The sequence below is a fragment of the Balaenoptera borealis genome (assembly GCF_965194805.1).
Source record: "Balaenoptera borealis genome assembly, chromosome: 11".
NCBI classification, from domain to species: Eukaryota; Metazoa; Chordata; class Mammalia; order Artiodactyla; family Balaenopteridae; genus Balaenoptera; species Balaenoptera borealis.
The window spans coordinates 14,031,572-14,047,444 of NC_138868.1; the positions used below are offsets into that span (position 1 = coordinate 14,031,572).

The window sequence follows — 15,873 nt, forward strand, 5'->3', positions numbered from 1 at the left end:
GATGGCGGGGCCTGCGGACGGCTCTGCGGCGAGGTTTGGGTCTGTGGGCCGGCCGTCGCCCCGCCCCGGCTGCGGATTGGCCCCGGCGCGGCGCGGCGTGGATTCGGGCGACCTCGTGGGGCCCGGGACGCTGACGTCTCGGCGCCAGCTCCGCCCGCCGCCCATTGGTCCAGATCGGGACAAATCACTCCACCCCTCGACGGGCCGGCCCCCGCTGAGGCCCACCCACTGTGCCGCCTTCGCGGACGCGGATTGGCCCGTGACGGGACCCGTCGATCGCGCTGGTGTCTGGGAAGGAGAGAAAATGGCGGCCGAGCCGAGCAAGACAGAGATCCAGACCCTTTTTAAGAGGCTTCGCGCAATTCCGACCAACAAGGTGCGTGAGAGGGAGGCGCGAGGCGCGCGGCGCCCGGCGCCGGCCGAGAGGGACTCTCCCGGCTCCCCTGGTTTCTGAGGGAGGGAGAGGGCCCGGCGCGGGCTGTTTTCCTGGGGTGTCAGCGCCCGGCCTCGACTCGGGGTCCCTGACCATTCGCTCATCTCCTTCTCCACCCAGGCCTGCTTTGATTGTGGCGCCAAGAATCCGAGTTGGGCCAGCATCACGTACGGTGTGTTCTTGTGCATTGACTGTTCCGGGGTGCATCGCTCCCTGGGCGTCCATCTCAGCTTCATCAGGTGGGGTCTCCTCGCGGTCGGCCGGGACTGGGTGCTCAGCAGGGTAGAGTGGCTGCCTGGACTTGGACCTCCCTGAGTTTGGCGTTCGCCAGCTTCTCACGGGAGGCAGCCGCCAGCGTGGGCCCCTTGTTACACAGGCGGTTCGTCTCCGCGTCTGGGTCAAAACTCCGTTATTTCCTGGTGGTCAAACTCGACACTCCAAGCGTTAGTTTCAGGGAAAAGTTATCTGCGTTGTTCTTGTTGCTGATGCACTGGAGCGAGACTGTGGCTGTCCTTAAGGGAAAGGCCGAGTCCAAGCTTCGACCTCCTTTCGCATCTGGAAAATAATTAGTACCTTTTGGGTTAGATGAATGAAGAGCAAAGCTTTCCTGGACAGGGTAGAGTGGAGGAAACAGGGAGGTGGCTGATGAATATTTCCAGGGTGCCTACTGCAGCCCGAGGCCAAATGACAGGTGTGGGTCTGCCAGGGAAGCGTCTCCTGGAACCTGCTGGTAGGTGACACACAGCCCTTGCACACAGGTCCACAGAGTTGGATTCCAACTGGAACTGGTTCCAGCTGAGGTGTATGCAGGTCGGCGGGAATGCCAATGCGGTAAAGCTCCTCCTTACCATCCTCCTGCCCCCGTTCTCCTGCCTGGGTACTGACTTTACAGTGACTTCTTGGAGGCCCTCTCAGTTTCTCTGTTCAGAGGATTCTCTGGTCTATGGCAACACTGTACACTATTCTCTAAACTTGGAGATTGGTCGTTGTTCTTTTCAAAGGAGCTTTGGATTCAAACTAAACTGGACAGACGTTCTTGGGGGGAGAGGCCAAGGGAGTTGGGGCCTCCACAGTTGTCTGGGTCTCGTGGGCCTGGATGAAGGATGGGCAGAGTGGGTACAGCATGCTGTCCTCAGGCAGAGTTGAGTGAGGTCTGGGCTTCAGTCATTCATCGTAGAGGATGGGAGGCTGTGTTTTTTGTAGGAGTTTCTGAGGAACTTTATGAAAAACTGCTGGTGTCAATAGAGCGTATTGTCCTGTATAAGTAATAACCAGACTGTTAGAAGGAGGTGCCTCTTTTGCTCTGGGGAGAATCACCTGTAGCATGTTCTCCTCTCTTCTTTGCTCACCAGACAGCCTTCTTCCGCCAACATGGATGCATAGCCAGTGACGCCAACACCAAATATAATAGCCGAGCTGCCCAGATGTACCGGGAAAAGATCCGGCAGCTGGGGAGTGCGGCCCTGGCTAGGCATGGCACTGATGTAAGTGCCTGTTCTCCCGGGCCGGGGCCGTGGGGTAACGGGGAATATTCAGAGTCCTGTGTTTCAGTTGTGTCTTCTTTCCAGCTTTGGATAGACAATATGAGTAGTGCTCCCAGTCACTCCCCAGAGAAGAAGGACTCTGATTTCTTCTCGGAACACACTCAAGTGAGTGCCCGCAAGGAACGTTTCCCACAGTTGTTCCTGACAGGTGGTTTACTTACTGAGGCCAAGGCCCACGGTCATGGGCATGGATTCCATTCGCCTTGGTGTGATACCTCATACAGGGAATGTTTGGGGCCCACTGCTGGATAGACTCAGGTGTTTCCTCTTCCCATGAGTAGGGGTGCAATGTGGCCCTCCTTAGGAACACACCCCTATAAGCTGGGGTGGTAGGGAGTACGAGAAGCTTCTTAAAGGCTTGAGGTATCAGGAACCCCAGATAACTTTTCCTGGATTCTTCCCCTATGAGAAAGGCACTGTGCTTGGGCACAATGAAGGGATTCCCTCTCAAGCAACCTACCCCTGGGAGGAGGTTTCCCCTCTTCCCACCCTCTGGGTGCTGAAGTCAGACTCTGTTTGAATCCCTGCTCCTCTACTTAGTCTTTCTAGTGTGGTGGCTAAGACACCTAAGGTCAGTCTCTAAGATGGAGAACGTATTTACCTCATAGGCTTGTTGTGATAATTAAACATATTTACATGTAAAAACCCTTTAGACTTGTACCTGGCACATGGTGAGTGCCCGATGTGATTATTAAATTAGGGGAATGGGTTTTGGCTCTAAGTAAATAGTGAAGGGGTGGAGGTGGCTGCTAGTTTTGTGCTGCTTTCTTCCATAGTGAATAGCAACTATAATTTTGATTGCTGACCTCCAGTATTCTTTCCTCATGGGCTTGGAGTAGGGCCTTGTACCCACAAGGTATTTGGCGCTCTTTGCCAGCAGGAATGGTGGCTCATCAAGGCTTCTGTCATCTGGCTTTTCAGCCCCCTGCCTGGAATGCACCAGCCACGGACCCATCAGAGACCCAGCAGCCAACCCCATCTGCAGAGAGCAGTGGCCTGGCACGTGAGTTTAGCCCAGATTCCAACTATGTGCCTTGGTCCTGGCAAAGGACTTGGGGCTAGGAATGGGACACCTGGCCAAGGTAATGGGAGTGAGGGGTCTCCTACTATCTCTGGGTGGGCTGGGATTCACTTAAGTCCCTCGGAGGAGGTGGTGGGCATTCTTTCTCTATTTTGGTGGCCTCAGAAAGCTGAGGAAAGCCGGTGCTCCTACTTTTACCCCATCACTTCCCTTAAGGGGAGGTCATAGGAAGTTTTGAGTCTCCCACCTGATTCCCATCATTGCGTCCACAGAGCCGGAGCACGGCCCCAACATGGAGCTGCTTGGCACCTCACCCAAAGCTTCTCTGGGTCAGTATGCCAGCTGGCAGGTGTGGGGTGCCTGGGAGAGGGTGGGCCTCGGGGGTTCTTTTCAGATCTGCTGCTGCCTGATCACGTGGACTGAGGTCCCAGGAGACTGAGCATCTGATCTCTCTGGAATGGGGCTTGGGATTGAAGTTGTGGCTGCAACATCGACCACAAGGACTTGAGGGCAGGCCCTTGGCGGCTGGTGTCCCAGGCCTGGGGTCTGCCTCTGGGGCTGGGGCTGGGGCTGGCCAGCGTGAGGCCGGACACCTAACCCTGGGGGCTGAGGCAGGATTGGCCTGTCTGGTCCATTTCATGAGAAGGGGGACAACTCTGAGCTGTTAATGGCTGGACGCAACATTGTCCTTTCTCGGCCAGTCCCTGGCCTTTCAGCTCTTTTCTACTCTTTTCTTGATGTCCTTCAGACTTAGTTCAGGGTGAACAGTCCCTTTGCTGCCCTGGTTTGTTTTGTCGACCTTTGGGGATTGGGGCAGGAAGCCAGCAGAATGACCGTCAGTCTGACCCCATGGGAAGGCTGGGCATGGCCTGGTCTGGAGTGAGGCTCTGTAGAGGCCTTTGGGCTTGGGAGCTATATGGAGGCTCTGAGGTGGGACCCCCTGTTAGCCACAAGTCTGTTTTTCTCCAGAGTCCATGTATCTGTCACCTAAAGGGGCTCCTCCTGCCAGAGGTAACCAACAGCTGCTTGGGGAGCCCCTTGCACGCCCGCCCCCTGCTCTAGGAGCCAAGGCTGGTGTTTGGTGCTGCCCCTGCCTGGCAGTGTTCGTGTTGGGTCAGGGACTTTGTCTCTGGTGCTTCAGGTCTAGGTTCTTAGGTCCATCGGCTGGGAATCAGTAACCTCCTCTAACCTCGTCTGTCTTGGCTTGGACGTCCTGACGCCATTGGTTGGAGCTGGTGGTGGCAGCTTTGCCTTCCCCTGCCTGAAGCTGTTCTTTGTAGAAGCTCTTGCCAGGAAGCTGCATGATGTGGACTGAGCTGCTGCCTTTGACCTCCCTTTGTCTCTGCTCACGCCCCACCCTCTTCCTCACACAGAACTGAAAACCTCCCTCATTGGCAAGAAGAAGCCAGCAGCAGCTAAGAAAGGGGTAGGTGGGGATTGGCAGTATGGCAGAGTGGTTAGGAGCTGGAGTCAGGCGCCTGGGTTCCCCCTTTGACCTGACCAGTTACTGGCTGTATGACTGGTAAAGGTGCTTAGCTTCTCTGCACCTCATCTGTGAGGGACTGTCAAGATGCTTGTCTCTAAGGGGCTCCTGGGAGGAGTCAGTGAGATTGTGCACATAAGTGCTTGGCACATCCCGGGCCTGGTAGCGTTAGCCGTTGTCCTCTGGCCCCCAGGCCTCCGCTGGGGTTGTGTGGGCCACCTGAGGCTCAGCTCCAGCAGAACCACTGTTCTCCCTCTCCACCATGCTGACGGGGCTCCTATTTTTTTTACAGTAAACTTTAAGAAGGAACCCTTTCCTTGTGGGTGTTTCCATGCCAGGGAGGGGATAGAAGGCATTGTGGCTGGCAAAGCTCTCATCACATAATTCTGCCAGCTGGGTGCCAAGAAAGGCCTAGGGGCCCAGAAGGTGAGCAGCCAGAGTTTCAGCGAGATTGAGCGGCAGGCCCAGGTGGCAGAGCAGCTCCGTGAGCAGCAGGCGGCTGATGCCAGGCAGCAGGCCGAGGAGTCCGTGTGAGTGTTTGCCACAGGGGCCCAGCGCTTACGGGGTTGGGTGGGCAGGTAGGACAGGTCGGGGTGGTGCCGGCCTCTGACACGTTTGTTCCCTCTAAGGGTTGCCTCCATGCGTCTGGCCTACCAGGAGCTTCAGGTTGACCGTAAGAAGGAGGAGAAGAAGCTGCAGAATCTGGAAGGGAAGAAGCGAGAGCAGGCAGAGAGGTTGGGCATGGGACTCGTGTCCCGAAGGTGAGGCTCAGCTTTGGGGTGTGGCAGGGACATGCCACTGTTCCCCTGGGAACCATTGGAGGTTCTTCCCAGCAATTTGGGGTTCTAGGCTTAGTCTTCCTCCAAGGCTGAATAGATGACTTTGCTTATTGTCTTCAAGCCCCTAGTGTAATGCTTGGCACATAGTAGGTACACGCTCGCTAAGTATTTGTTGAACGAATGAAACACAGGATCAGGTGCTCTTTTGATATGTCCAAGAAACTAGGGTGGTATTTCTTTTTCTTTTGTTCTAAAAAAAATATTTATTTATTTATTTATTTGGCCACACCGGGTCTTAGTTGCGGCATGCGGGATCTTTAGTTGTGGCATGTGGGCTCTAAGTTGCGGCATGCGGGATCTAGTTTCCTGACCAGGGATTAAACCTGGGCCCCCTGCATTGGGAGCATGGAGTCTTAACCACTGGACCACCAGGGAAGTCTCTAGGGTGGTGTTTCTTTTTTTTCTTTTTTTTGTTTGTTTGTTTTTAAAGGAACTCCTTTATTTATTTATTTATTTATGGCTGTGTTGGGTCTTCGTTTCTGCGCGAGGGCTTTCTCCAGTTGCGGCAAGCGGGGGCCACTCTTCATCGCGGTGCGCAGGCCTCTCACTGTCGTGGCCTCTCTTGTTGTGGAGCACAGGCTCCGGACACGCAGGCTCAGTAATCGTGGCTCACGAGCCTAGTTGCTCCGCGGCATGTGGGATCTTCCCAGACCAGGGCTCGAACCCGTGTCCCCTGCATTGGCAGGCAGATTCTCAACCACTGCGCCACCAGGGAAGCCCTAGGGTGGTGTTTCTTAAAAAGGGTGCTAACGGCACTTTGAATGGCAGGACAGTTTTCTCAGGAGCTTCCCAAGAATCGCAGGGCTTTCAGCATTCCTAATACCTGTCCCCTAAATGCCATTAGTGTTACCAGATACCGTAACACCCAGAAATACCCCCAGACATTCAAATGCCCTTTGGTTGGGTGGTACCCTTCCTGTTTTAGGACCACTGGGTTTATGTTGCTGTGGTTTTCTTAAAAAAAAAAAAAAAAAAAGAACAAGGGCTGCTAACCAGTTCTCTTATGCATTTTGTTTTCTTTACAATAAGAGTTAGCGTCTAGAGATTTCAGTAATACTAGATTTTTTATCTCTCTTAAAAATTGGAATATCTGGCAGCACCAGGGTGAGCAATCCTGGCTACAGTGAGCTTGTGCTAAGTGGTGTCTGCTCCTTTCCATGGGGCGTGAGCTTCGCCAATGGCCTTATTTACTTAAACACAGCAGTCCTGTACAGGACTGTTTTCCCTTTTTACAAATGAGAAAATTGAGACTCAGAGCAGTTAAGCAATTTGCCTAAAGCCCAAAAATCTAGTAATTGATACAACTAGATTTTGAACATAGAACTGTTTGATTTCATATTTAGTATTTGTAGCCATTATGCTCTACTTCTCTGGAAGAAGATACAGCTGGGTATTTCTACTTAATCTTTCAGGACATGGCCAGTTGGATTTAAGTTACTCCCTTTTAGTCTGTGTGCTACTAGTGTAACCCACAGCTAATCAGGGAGACAAAATTTTATCCCAAAAGGACTTTCCTCTTCCCTGTTTGGTCACAGGAATGACTGGATTAAAGGGTATATTTAAAACATTTTTTTCTTTTTTGTACTGCAGTAGAATCATTTAAACCCAGCCCACCTTATTTAAAACCCTATTGCAAAATATTCACTCCTTGGAGTACCACCAACCAAAAGTGGTAGATATTTTTTAATGAATTTATTTAAATGAAATTAATCATTAAAAGCTTCTGTGGAGCTTATTTAACACAGGAGGGAAGAGAGGCATCACGAGTTGGTACTGGCTGCCAAATTCAATGCCTCTTCTCATTGGGAAACCAAATAGCAGATCCAGGTTTTAGTGCGTAAGACCAGACTCTCTACTTTGAAATGCTTTCTTCTTTAAAAAAAAAAAAAAAAAAAAAAAGGATGGGATAATTAAGAACTCATCCTTTGATGCCATTAGACTCATTTCCCTGGTTCTGGGGCATTTTTCATCTTTTTTGTTTTATGCGTCTATCTTGGTGAAGGATGTGGCTTATGGTGCAGCAAGTTGAGGCCAGAAAGCACTATTATTTGGTGCACGTTATCGTTAAAATTAAAACAGGCCAAACAGTCATTTGTCAGGGAAACCCTACTTCGAGAAAACAAAGCTGATGTATTGACAGGTGAGGAGTGCTCTCCAGTTTAGCACAGTTGCTGGCACTCCCTGCTGGGTCTTGCCCAGCCCTGGGCACAGTCAGGGGAAGAAGGTTCTGGGTGGTGCTCAGTGAAGGAGAACCCAGGTTTCTGCCAGCAGCTGGGCATCTTCTCTTCTCTTTTTTTTTTTTAAATAAATGTATTTATTTTATTTATTTTTGGCTGCGTTGTGTCTTCGTTGCTGCGCTCGGGCTTTCTGTAGTTGCAGCGAGCAGGGGCTGCTCTTCGTTGTGGTGTGGGCTTCTCATCGCGGTGGCTTCTCTTGTTGCGGAGCACGGGCTCTAGTCGCACAGGCTTCGGTAGTTGTGGCTCGTGAGCTCTAGAGCGCAGGCTCAGTAGTTGTGGTGCACGGGCTTAGTCGCTCCACGGCATGTGGGATCTTCCTGGACCAGGGCTTGAACCTGTGTCCCCTGCATTGGCAGGCAGATTCTTAACCACTGCGTCACCAGGGAAGCCCTGGGCATCTTCTCTTGTGCAGTGACACTGATGCTCACTCCTGCTTTTCTCCACAGTTCTGTCTCCCACTCGGTGCTGTCTGAGATGCAGGTGATCGAGCAGGAAACCCCAGTGAGTGCAAAATCCTCCCGCTCACAGCTGGACTTGTTTGACGATGTTGGTACTTTCGCCTCTGGACCCCCAAAGTAAGGCTATTGTTGGGGTGCAGACTTGGCTACCATGTTCCTCATCAAGCTTCTCTGAGCCACTGTACTGTCTCCCCAGGTACAAGGACAACCCCTTTTCCTTGGGGGAGAGTTTTGGTTCCCGCTGGGATACAGATGCTGCCTGGGGTATGGACAGGATGGAGGAGAAGGAGCCGGAAGTGACTGTCTCAAGCATCCGGCCCATTTCAGACAGGTGGAGTGCTCTAGGGCAGCTGTCCAGTAGGATGCTCTGTGACGGTGGCAGTGTCCTGTATCTGCACCGTTTGCTGTGGTAGCCACCAAGTATGTGGCTAGTGAGTCCTGAAAAAGTGTCTAGGGTTAATTGAGGAACTGAGTTTTTAATTTAATTTGAATAAATTTGAATAGCCACATGTGGCTAGTGGCTACCAGATTAGAGAGTGCAGGAATCAGGCTTTGGTTTGAGCTGTGCTCTACCATCGCAGGAAGCTTAGTAGCCTCTTGTGCTTGAGGTCCATTTCTCTGGCAGGAGGAGCCTGATTTTATGCTTCAGTTCTGACCTCCCAAGGATTATGTGTCTCTGGCCTTCATCTAGTAATTTTTTAAAAGCATATTCCATGTTAATCGGGGTAGTCCTTAACTGATAAATTATCTGCAAATAATCCATTTGTAAAATGGGGACATAACTAATGACTTCAGAGCTGCCATAAGGATTAAATGTAATGAAACTTATAAGACACCTAGCTCAGTGTCTGTGTCAGTGCTAGGTGGGAGTGACCGTACACCTTTTCAGCCACACTGGGATGCTTTTGAGAGTAAAAGGGGGGTAATGCTATAGTGATACTATTGCCTGGTAGCAATGGGAGGAGTCAGAGCTGTTGTCCCACGTCCACCCCTCAGAGTCACAAACCGGAGGGAAGTGGAAAGCAGGAGCTCAGGCCTTGAGTCGAGTGAAGCACGACAGAAATTTGCAGGAGCCAAAGCCATCTCATCTGACATGTTCTTTGGGCGGGAGGTGGATACTGAGGTAAGTAGAGTTGTCCGCTTACCTGAGCCTGGAGGCAGCAGGTAGAAGCAGAGTTTCTTCCCTACTGTTTTGGGCTTTGGCACGAGGGTGGCTGGGCCTGGATGAGTTCTTGGGTCATTGGCCCAGAGGCCCCGAGGCCCTGCCTTTCCTTCACCGCAGCATGAAGCCAGGTCCCGGCTACAGCGGCTCTCAGGCAGCAGTGCCATCAGCTCTTCGGACCTCTTTGGGGACATGGATGGCGCTCATGGAGCAGGTAGGCGCCAAGCGAAGCCTGCGAGCAGAGCTGGAGGGCCCCCTGGACTGGGACGGGCTTCCTGCCGGGCTCTGGGTCACCCTTTCCCTTGCTTTGACAGGTAGTGTGTCTCTGGGGAACGTGCTGCCCACTGCTGACATTGCCCAGTTTAAGCAGGGTGTCAGGTCTGTGGCCGGGAAGATGGCCGTGCTGGCCAATGGTGTGATGAATTCTTTGCAGGTGAGGCTGGGGCTGCTTGACCTGGGGTGGGAGGAGACCGAAGGGTGACGCTTGGAAGTTGGCCTTCTCCACCAGATGCAGACGTAGCTGCACGGTAGCCCTCAGCCCGAGAGAGCATTTTCTTTTCCTGAAGGGCAGCTTCCTTCCTTTGAGCTTGGTACCAGGGCTGGGCCTCTCCCTAAGACGATGCCATGTCTGCAGTGATTTTCCCCCACTCTTGTCATCTGTACTGTTTCTCCTCCCTCTCCAGCTTCTGTGAGATCAGGCAGGGTTTCCCCCTTGGGATCTGGCCACAACCCCTTTCCTGGGTCACAGTAAAATAGAAAACAATCTCTGCCAGGGTGAGATTGGTGCCTGATTCCCCCGCCTGCCAGTACCCCAGTCCCGTGGGGTGTGTTGGGGGAGGGTGTGCACGCTGGAAAGCTGATGCAGGTTAGAGACTCTGACTTTGTTTTTTCTTTCCCCATCCCCAGGATCGCTATGGTTCCTACTGATCCAGGCTCCATGGCTCAGACATATGGTGGTGACAGCAGCAAAAACCTCATGATTCCTAGGCCTGGGATGCTTGCCTTGTGGAAGCTGGGGAGGAATTGTTATTTTATACCTGTGGTGTGTGAGTGGGTGACCTTTGAGGATCTCGGGTGAGGGATGGGCAGTATCAGCCCCAGACCTCTGCCTGGAGATTGAGCCCTGTATTCTCTTCTTCTCACACTCCCACCCCTGTGTGCTAGATTATTGTTAATCCAGTCTTGCCCCTAAAGCTGCTGCTCACTTGTCCTGCCACACTGGGAGTGAGGGGAGGGAGTTCCCTCAGGATGGCTTATCCTGGGTCCAGGCCTTCCCCGAGTAGGGAAGGTAAGAAGTATAAGGCTTTTTGGCTGGCTCTAGGATCCTTCCAGCTTGTCTGGGGGTTTGGCCCCTGTCCTCTGGAGCCAGCAGGGAGGTCTAGAAAGAGTTCTGCTGTAGATCGGCCCCCAGGGGAGGGAGGCTCTGGACTTGGCTGCTGCTGTTGCTGCTCCAGGGGTCTCTTCCGGGCACCAGGAGAGGGCAGGGGAGGGGAAGGGCCTTCGTCTGGGCCTTACTGAGGGCTAGAGACTTTACCTGGTACCGAAAGGTTTCATTTGGGATCAGACTGGAGGCCCGAGTGATCTTCTCCTGTCTCACTGCCCCTTTTTACAGTGATCACTTGGAGGATTACTTCTCCTCCTGGGTGTCTTGGAGTCTTCCCATACCATCCATTGTGGACCACAGGACCCTCTGTCCCCTCCTGAGACTCTGTCCCTTCTTCTCGTGCTTGGTGGCCATGGTGGGTCTCATCTGCCCTGTGCTCTGCTCTGGATGCTGTGAGTGTAAAGCTGGCAAAGAAAGCAGAGGACGTGAGGGACAGAAGGCAGGCTGCTGGGGCTCAGCTTTCTTCCTCCGCATCATCTGGGTCTAGGGGCCTGGACAGCACCCCACCACTGAGAGCTTGAGGCACCTACAGAGCTGCAGGTCTCACCCCTCTGGGCCACACACTGTCATCCTTGGTGCCGTCGTCCCCTGCCGTGCCGGCAGCCTGGGCCCGCCCCACCCCGTGGTTGAGGGTTGAGGTCCCAAGCAACACAGACCACTGTTCCCACCACCCCCTCACCCAAAGGGATGTGACTTTCTTTCTGGACTGTTTGTATTGAAACTAAGTGGTGTCAAATAAAGCCCCGACGGGGCCCTAGGCCTCTGTTGGTCTGAGTGAAGTAGTGTCCTCTCTGGATCCTGCCTGCCTGCCCAGTGCAAGCCCCTCGCCTCACTCTCTGGGCTCCCACCAACATGGGTAGGGCGTCGGTGCCGAAGCTGAGTGCACTCTCACCGGGGCCTCCAGCTTGTCCCTTCTCTGAAAGCCAAAGGCCCCTGGCTCCTCGGCCCTGTGCTGCTGTGAGGTCCGGTGCAGCCTCGACCTCACCACCCTGTGGCACGTGGAGGACAGAGCTGGTATTAGTTGGCCTTTTAACTCACCCGCTGAGCCATATGGCTGCAGGCAGGCGAGCGACTTCAGCAGCGTACACCTCATCCCAACGGTAGGCTTGGTTGGGGATGTGTGTCTCAGTGGAGTTAAAAAAAAAAACAACACAGACCTTAATGGAACCCTTTTCAATCTTTTAAATCTAGGAAGAAAGGATGTGTGTGTGTGTGTAAACCCCTGGCTTGGCAACCGTTTTCCCCTATAAGGGCTTTTGGAACATCTCTGTCACCTTAGCGGTCTTCGGGGTACAATTGTAAACCACTGGTCTGGGAGATGGGTGATTTGAAAGGATGGGTGGAGGGAGCCATGGGGGCTCTAAGCCAGTGATTTCCAAAGTGTGGATCTTGGAGCTTTGGAATCATCTGGAGTGTTCATGATGGAGATTTCTGTGCCCCACCCCAAGCTGGAGCTTGGTCATTTGCGTTGTAAGCAAGCTCCCCAGGTGACTGACGCATGTCAGGATTTTCTAACTGCTCTCAGTCAGCTGGAGGCTGGAGATGACTGGTCCTGAGTCCTCACCACATGGCTTGGGACTCCCAGTCCTGGCCCGGTGCTGCAGAGCTTTGGGGGCCAGTCCCTGTAACTATCCAGGGGTGCTGGTCTGCGCAGGGAGGAGCCCAGGAAAATGTGTGTGCTCAGTGGCTTCAGAGGAAGCGGCCCTGTTTGGGTCCCTAGGTGGGTGTTACTGCCCAATTCAAGGACCCCTGCCCAATTCAGGGAAGTTGTTGAAGACCACCTGCCTTACCTTCCAGCCTTGGCTGGAAGCTGGTACTCCTCGGCCTGTCTTGTTCACAGCTGCATCCCCACTGGCCTAACCCCGAGCAGGTACTTAGAAAATGCTTAATGAAACTCTGGTTGAGAGGCTCTGCAACGCTAACCCTTCGTGGCCAGAGTCTCTCTCTAAAGTTACGGGAACCTGGCCTTGAACCGTCTGAGCTTGTTTCCTGAAGGTCCATTCCAGCTGTGAGGCACCTTTCCCATGAAAGGCCAAGGTCGTATGCAGGAGGTAAGCCCCTCTTTGCCATTATCTGTGGCAGTTCTCCAGGCTTGAGTGGCCCTCTGGCCCCCACTTCCCAGTCCTGCCAGAAAAAAGCTGGAACTTGGCACCAAAAAAACTTGCCCCTTCCCTTCACCCCTCAGTCTAGTGGCTTTAGACTCACCACTTACCAGACACAAGGGACTTTATTCATTTCACATATTTAACTATTAGACACAGAGGAGACGAAGCAGTGTTTGTTTGAAAGTGAAATTTGTCTTTTCACCCACCCTTCTCCATCTTACGGCTAGTGGCTATTCCTCCAGCAGAAGGCCACCATGGCTATATCCTCCTAATACTTGCATCACTGGGTGTCACCCTTTACCATGAAAGGTCCTGCATGGTTATGCACGGTCTCCCCCTTCCTGGAGTTGCTGTGAGGAGCTGGGGACTGTCAGCAAAAGGCTAAAGCCAAGTCACCTTTCTGGTGGCCTCAGCTCAATCTGCTGTCAGCTTGGGGGCCTGATGAAAGGCTGACAGCCAGGAGAGTAGGCTGTTAACTTGCTAGGTTCACTGCTTAGCTTGGCTGATCATTAGAAGCCTTCTGGCGGGTCTCTGGGCTGGGGCCGTTATTTGGCCTTTTCACCAGCAGAGGGCAGCATGGCACGGGGGTGGGAGAGGAGGTGGCCTGGAGTCCCAAGGGCTGGAGGGGCGGTGGGGAAGGGGGGGCGCGGGAGGCGGGGGAGCTGGGTACTGGGCGTGGTAGACAGGACCCTTCAGACTCCTCAAGTCTCGGACTCATCTGTTTCTTCAGTGGAGCCGTCGCTCTCTGCATCCACTTTGCGGGCGTGATGCAGGGGTCTCCAGGGGGAGCCAACCCGGGGAGGGGTCCGGGCAGGCAGGCAGCTGGCCTCTGGACCGGCAGTGACCGAGTTGACCAGGCCTGGGATCTGCGCCAGCCTGAAGAAGGGAAGAAGCCCAGAGGGCAGCGAGGTGCCTCCTGTCCAGAGACCAGGACCTTCACACTCACTCTTGCATGTGGATGAACCCATGGGCTGTATTCCCAAAGGACTCAGAGAGGATCCCTCAGGCCTCTGCTGGCCCCCAAACCCCTCCCCGACTGATGGACAAGTGCTGTGTGTGTGACCCGTCACGGGGCACTACCGTGTCTGACTGAGGTTTTGTCCCCACAAGGGGGCAGCATCTTCCCACCCAACACTTACAGCCGTTCTAGTTCCTCATCCAGAGCTGGGTCGTGCATCAGGTCCCCTTTGTCAGGCAAAGCTCCTAGGAAATAATTGGGGGCACAAAACTTAATCTGAGGATCCTTCACCCGGGCTGCAGTCACACAGCCCCATGCCCAGCAGATGCCTCTGTGCCCCTCACCTTCATGTCTGCCTATTCTGCCAACCCTGGGAGAGCTGATCTAAAAGCTTTGGGGAACAGAAGTTTAAGAGGTCTGCTAGGGGGGCAGTAAGTCCTAGGTACTGCTGGAAAAATTTAGTGAAGCCCACTGCCTACCCTCCCCAGTCATAGCTACAAGACATCCCCAAACCTCAAGGTCATTGCACAAACAGGACGATCTCCTTCCAAGACTAGATGGTGGGTTGTGAGCTGGTACTGAGGGTTTGGTGCTTTCTTGAGGCCCCAGTTACTGAACTGAAAAGGAGCCAGAGACACAGGATATAGCCCAGGCCCCAAAGACCATAAGTTATCTAGTTTAGTGCCTCTAAATCAGGGTGACCCCACTTTGGAGACAGAATGGTCAAGAACGCTGCCTCAGCCTCTCCAGGGAGGGTCCCAAGGTGAGAAGAGAAGGCTGGGTCAGGATCAGACCAAACTCTCCTCTGCGTGTCCAGAAGCCGCCGGGAGGGGAGCCGTCCCTTCTCTGCCACAAATCTCTTTGAGCTGGTTTCCTCAGCTATAAACCAAGGGAAGTAATTTTTGTATACTGGGGAAAGGTGAGAGGAGAGGGTCTAGGATGCTCTTTGGAGCAGTTAACTGGGAGGGAAGGTAAAGCTGAAGTTTGCAGATGGAAAGATTTTCTTAACAGCAAATGGTTAGAGAAAAGAGCTTTACTGGTGGTCAGAAGCAAGATGCGGCTGCTGACCGCGCTAGTCTCTAGAAAGCCTCAATCTTACAATTATCCATCTGGCTCTAGTTCAGTTCCTGACGTTTTCAGATGATGCCTCCTGGCCCCTTTTGTTCTAAGTGGTGTTTAAACTATGGTCCGATGGAACCCTCTTGTTGTTTTGTGTCTGTGAGTGGGTGGGGTGCCTTGAGGGGGACGAAGGGAACAGGACAACCCCTCCACAACTGGCTGCACCTGGTGTACCTCAGGTCTCTATTTCATACACTGGAGATGCAGGTGAGGGTAGAGACCATACGCTTCTTTCCATCTCCCACTTGTCCAACATTAGTGCTCTGTGAAAGAACTTGAATGACTGTCCTTCGTAAAGGCCCCAGAAAACGTGCAGGCATGACGTTAGTCTACGCTGTGACCCAGATGCTACTTAGCTTTTCCTTTTTCTTCCTAGTGGCTGACTTGTGGACAGGAAGGGAGGGTCAGTTACCTAGGAGTGTAAAAGAAAACCTAAGCCAATTCCCCACTCCCTGCCCCCTTACTCTTGACTCCTATTTGCCACATTTGTATTCCTCCTCCAGTTGGTGACCTTGGCTACCAACCTCATTCAGCTGAGGGGTCCCCAGACCCGTGCACTGTGCCTGAGTGGACCCTCAGTCAGTCCTGTTGAGGTTTGTGCTCCTGTGCACCCAGGCCACCCCTAGCAGGCTCTCTGTCCTGTAAGACCTAAAGCATCTCGCCCAGCACTTGGGCTGCTGTGGCTGGCATTTAACGAATGTTCAGTTTCCTTCTCTCGACCCCATTCCCTCAACTGGCAAAAGTCTTCTTTTGAGACTCAGGAACCTGAGATCTCAAGCACACCTGGATATCTCTTGAGGAGAGAGACTAATAATAAGAACCCCTCTCAAGCTCTGTGGCGATGACAGCCTGGTGGCCCCTCCCCTGGGAGGGCAGCAGGTGTGGGAGGGGGAAGAGGAGGGTGGGTGGGAAGGCCAACCAGTGAGAGTAAAACGATGGACAGGAAAAACTGGGCCAGTGCGGGCCTCTCTCCGCCCCCCGCCCCCCTTTTTTTCCACTCCCTTTCAGACTAATAAGATTTTTTTTCCAGATGGAAAAAAGGTCTCCCCAGACACACCTTTGCCCTGTTTACAAATGGGATTCAGGTGTCTCTGATACATAAGCTCCAGAGCCACTGATTAAATAGCCCT

General features: G+C 53.2%; 2 protein-coding genes across 7 annotated transcripts in view; one reads left to right on the forward strand and one right to left on the reverse strand.

Annotated features, from left to right (window-relative positions):
* The first annotated feature begins 235 nt into the window (after window positions 1-235).
* On the forward strand, window positions 236-11,340 carry ARFGAP2 (ARF GTPase activating protein 2). 4 transcript variants are annotated; one of them, XM_082340201.1, is made up of 17 exons: window positions 236-376; window positions 554-672; window positions 1,192-1,264; window positions 1,786-1,917; window positions 2,002-2,082; window positions 2,899-2,980; window positions 3,271-3,327; window positions 3,968-4,009; window positions 4,372-4,424; window positions 4,875-5,011; window positions 5,111-5,242; window positions 8,004-8,132; window positions 8,212-8,346; window positions 9,012-9,138; window positions 9,298-9,391; window positions 9,492-9,610; window positions 10,084-11,340. In XM_082340201.1, exons 1-17 carry the CDS (start codon window positions 305-307, stop codon window positions 10,102-10,104), a joined length of 1,605 nt encoding a protein of 534 aa, XP_082196327.1. In that variant the 5' UTR covers window positions 236-304; the 3' UTR covers window positions 10,105-11,340. The 4 variants fall into 4 exon arrangements, with proteins under 4 accessions (XP_082196327.1, XP_082196328.1, XP_082196329.1 ...); XM_082340202.1 differs by lacking the exon at window positions 3,968-4,009; XM_082340203.1 differs by lacking the exon at window positions 2,002-2,082.
* Window positions 8,333-15,873, reverse strand: part of CSTPP1 (centriolar satellite-associated tubulin polyglutamylase complex regulator 1) — a 204,619-nt gene continuing 197,078 nt past the window's right edge. Inside the window, exons 8-9 of one of the 3 annotated variants that reach the window (XM_082340269.1) lie at window positions 13,806-13,869; window positions 8,333-8,453 (exon numbers count right to left, since the gene is read on the reverse strand). In XM_082340269.1, coding sequence (XP_082196395.1) covers window positions 8,444-8,453; window positions 13,806-13,869 — 74 coding nt within the window. In that variant the 3' untranslated portion in view covers window positions 8,333-8,443. Of the gene's footprint in view, window positions 8,454-11,333; window positions 11,551-12,769; window positions 13,543-13,805; window positions 13,870-15,873 lie in introns of those variants that run through there. The other 2 variants (XM_082340270.1, XM_082340268.1) reach the window with 2 other exon arrangements.

Bases quoted from the DNA above. Each gene is read 5' to 3' on its own strand.
- ARFGAP2 (XM_082340201.1), top strand. From the start codon at position 305: ATGGCGGCCGAGCCGAGCAAGACAGAGATCCAGACCCTTTTTAAGAGG. The intron at 8,133-8,211 runs GTAAGGCTATTG...CTGTCTCCCCAG, and splicing joins TTCGCCTCTGGACCCCCAAA to GTACAAGGACAACCCCTTTT. The intron at 9,139-9,297 runs GTAAGTAGAGTT...CCTTCACCGCAG, and splicing joins GGCGGGAGGTGGATACTGAG to CATGAAGCCAGGTCCCGGCT.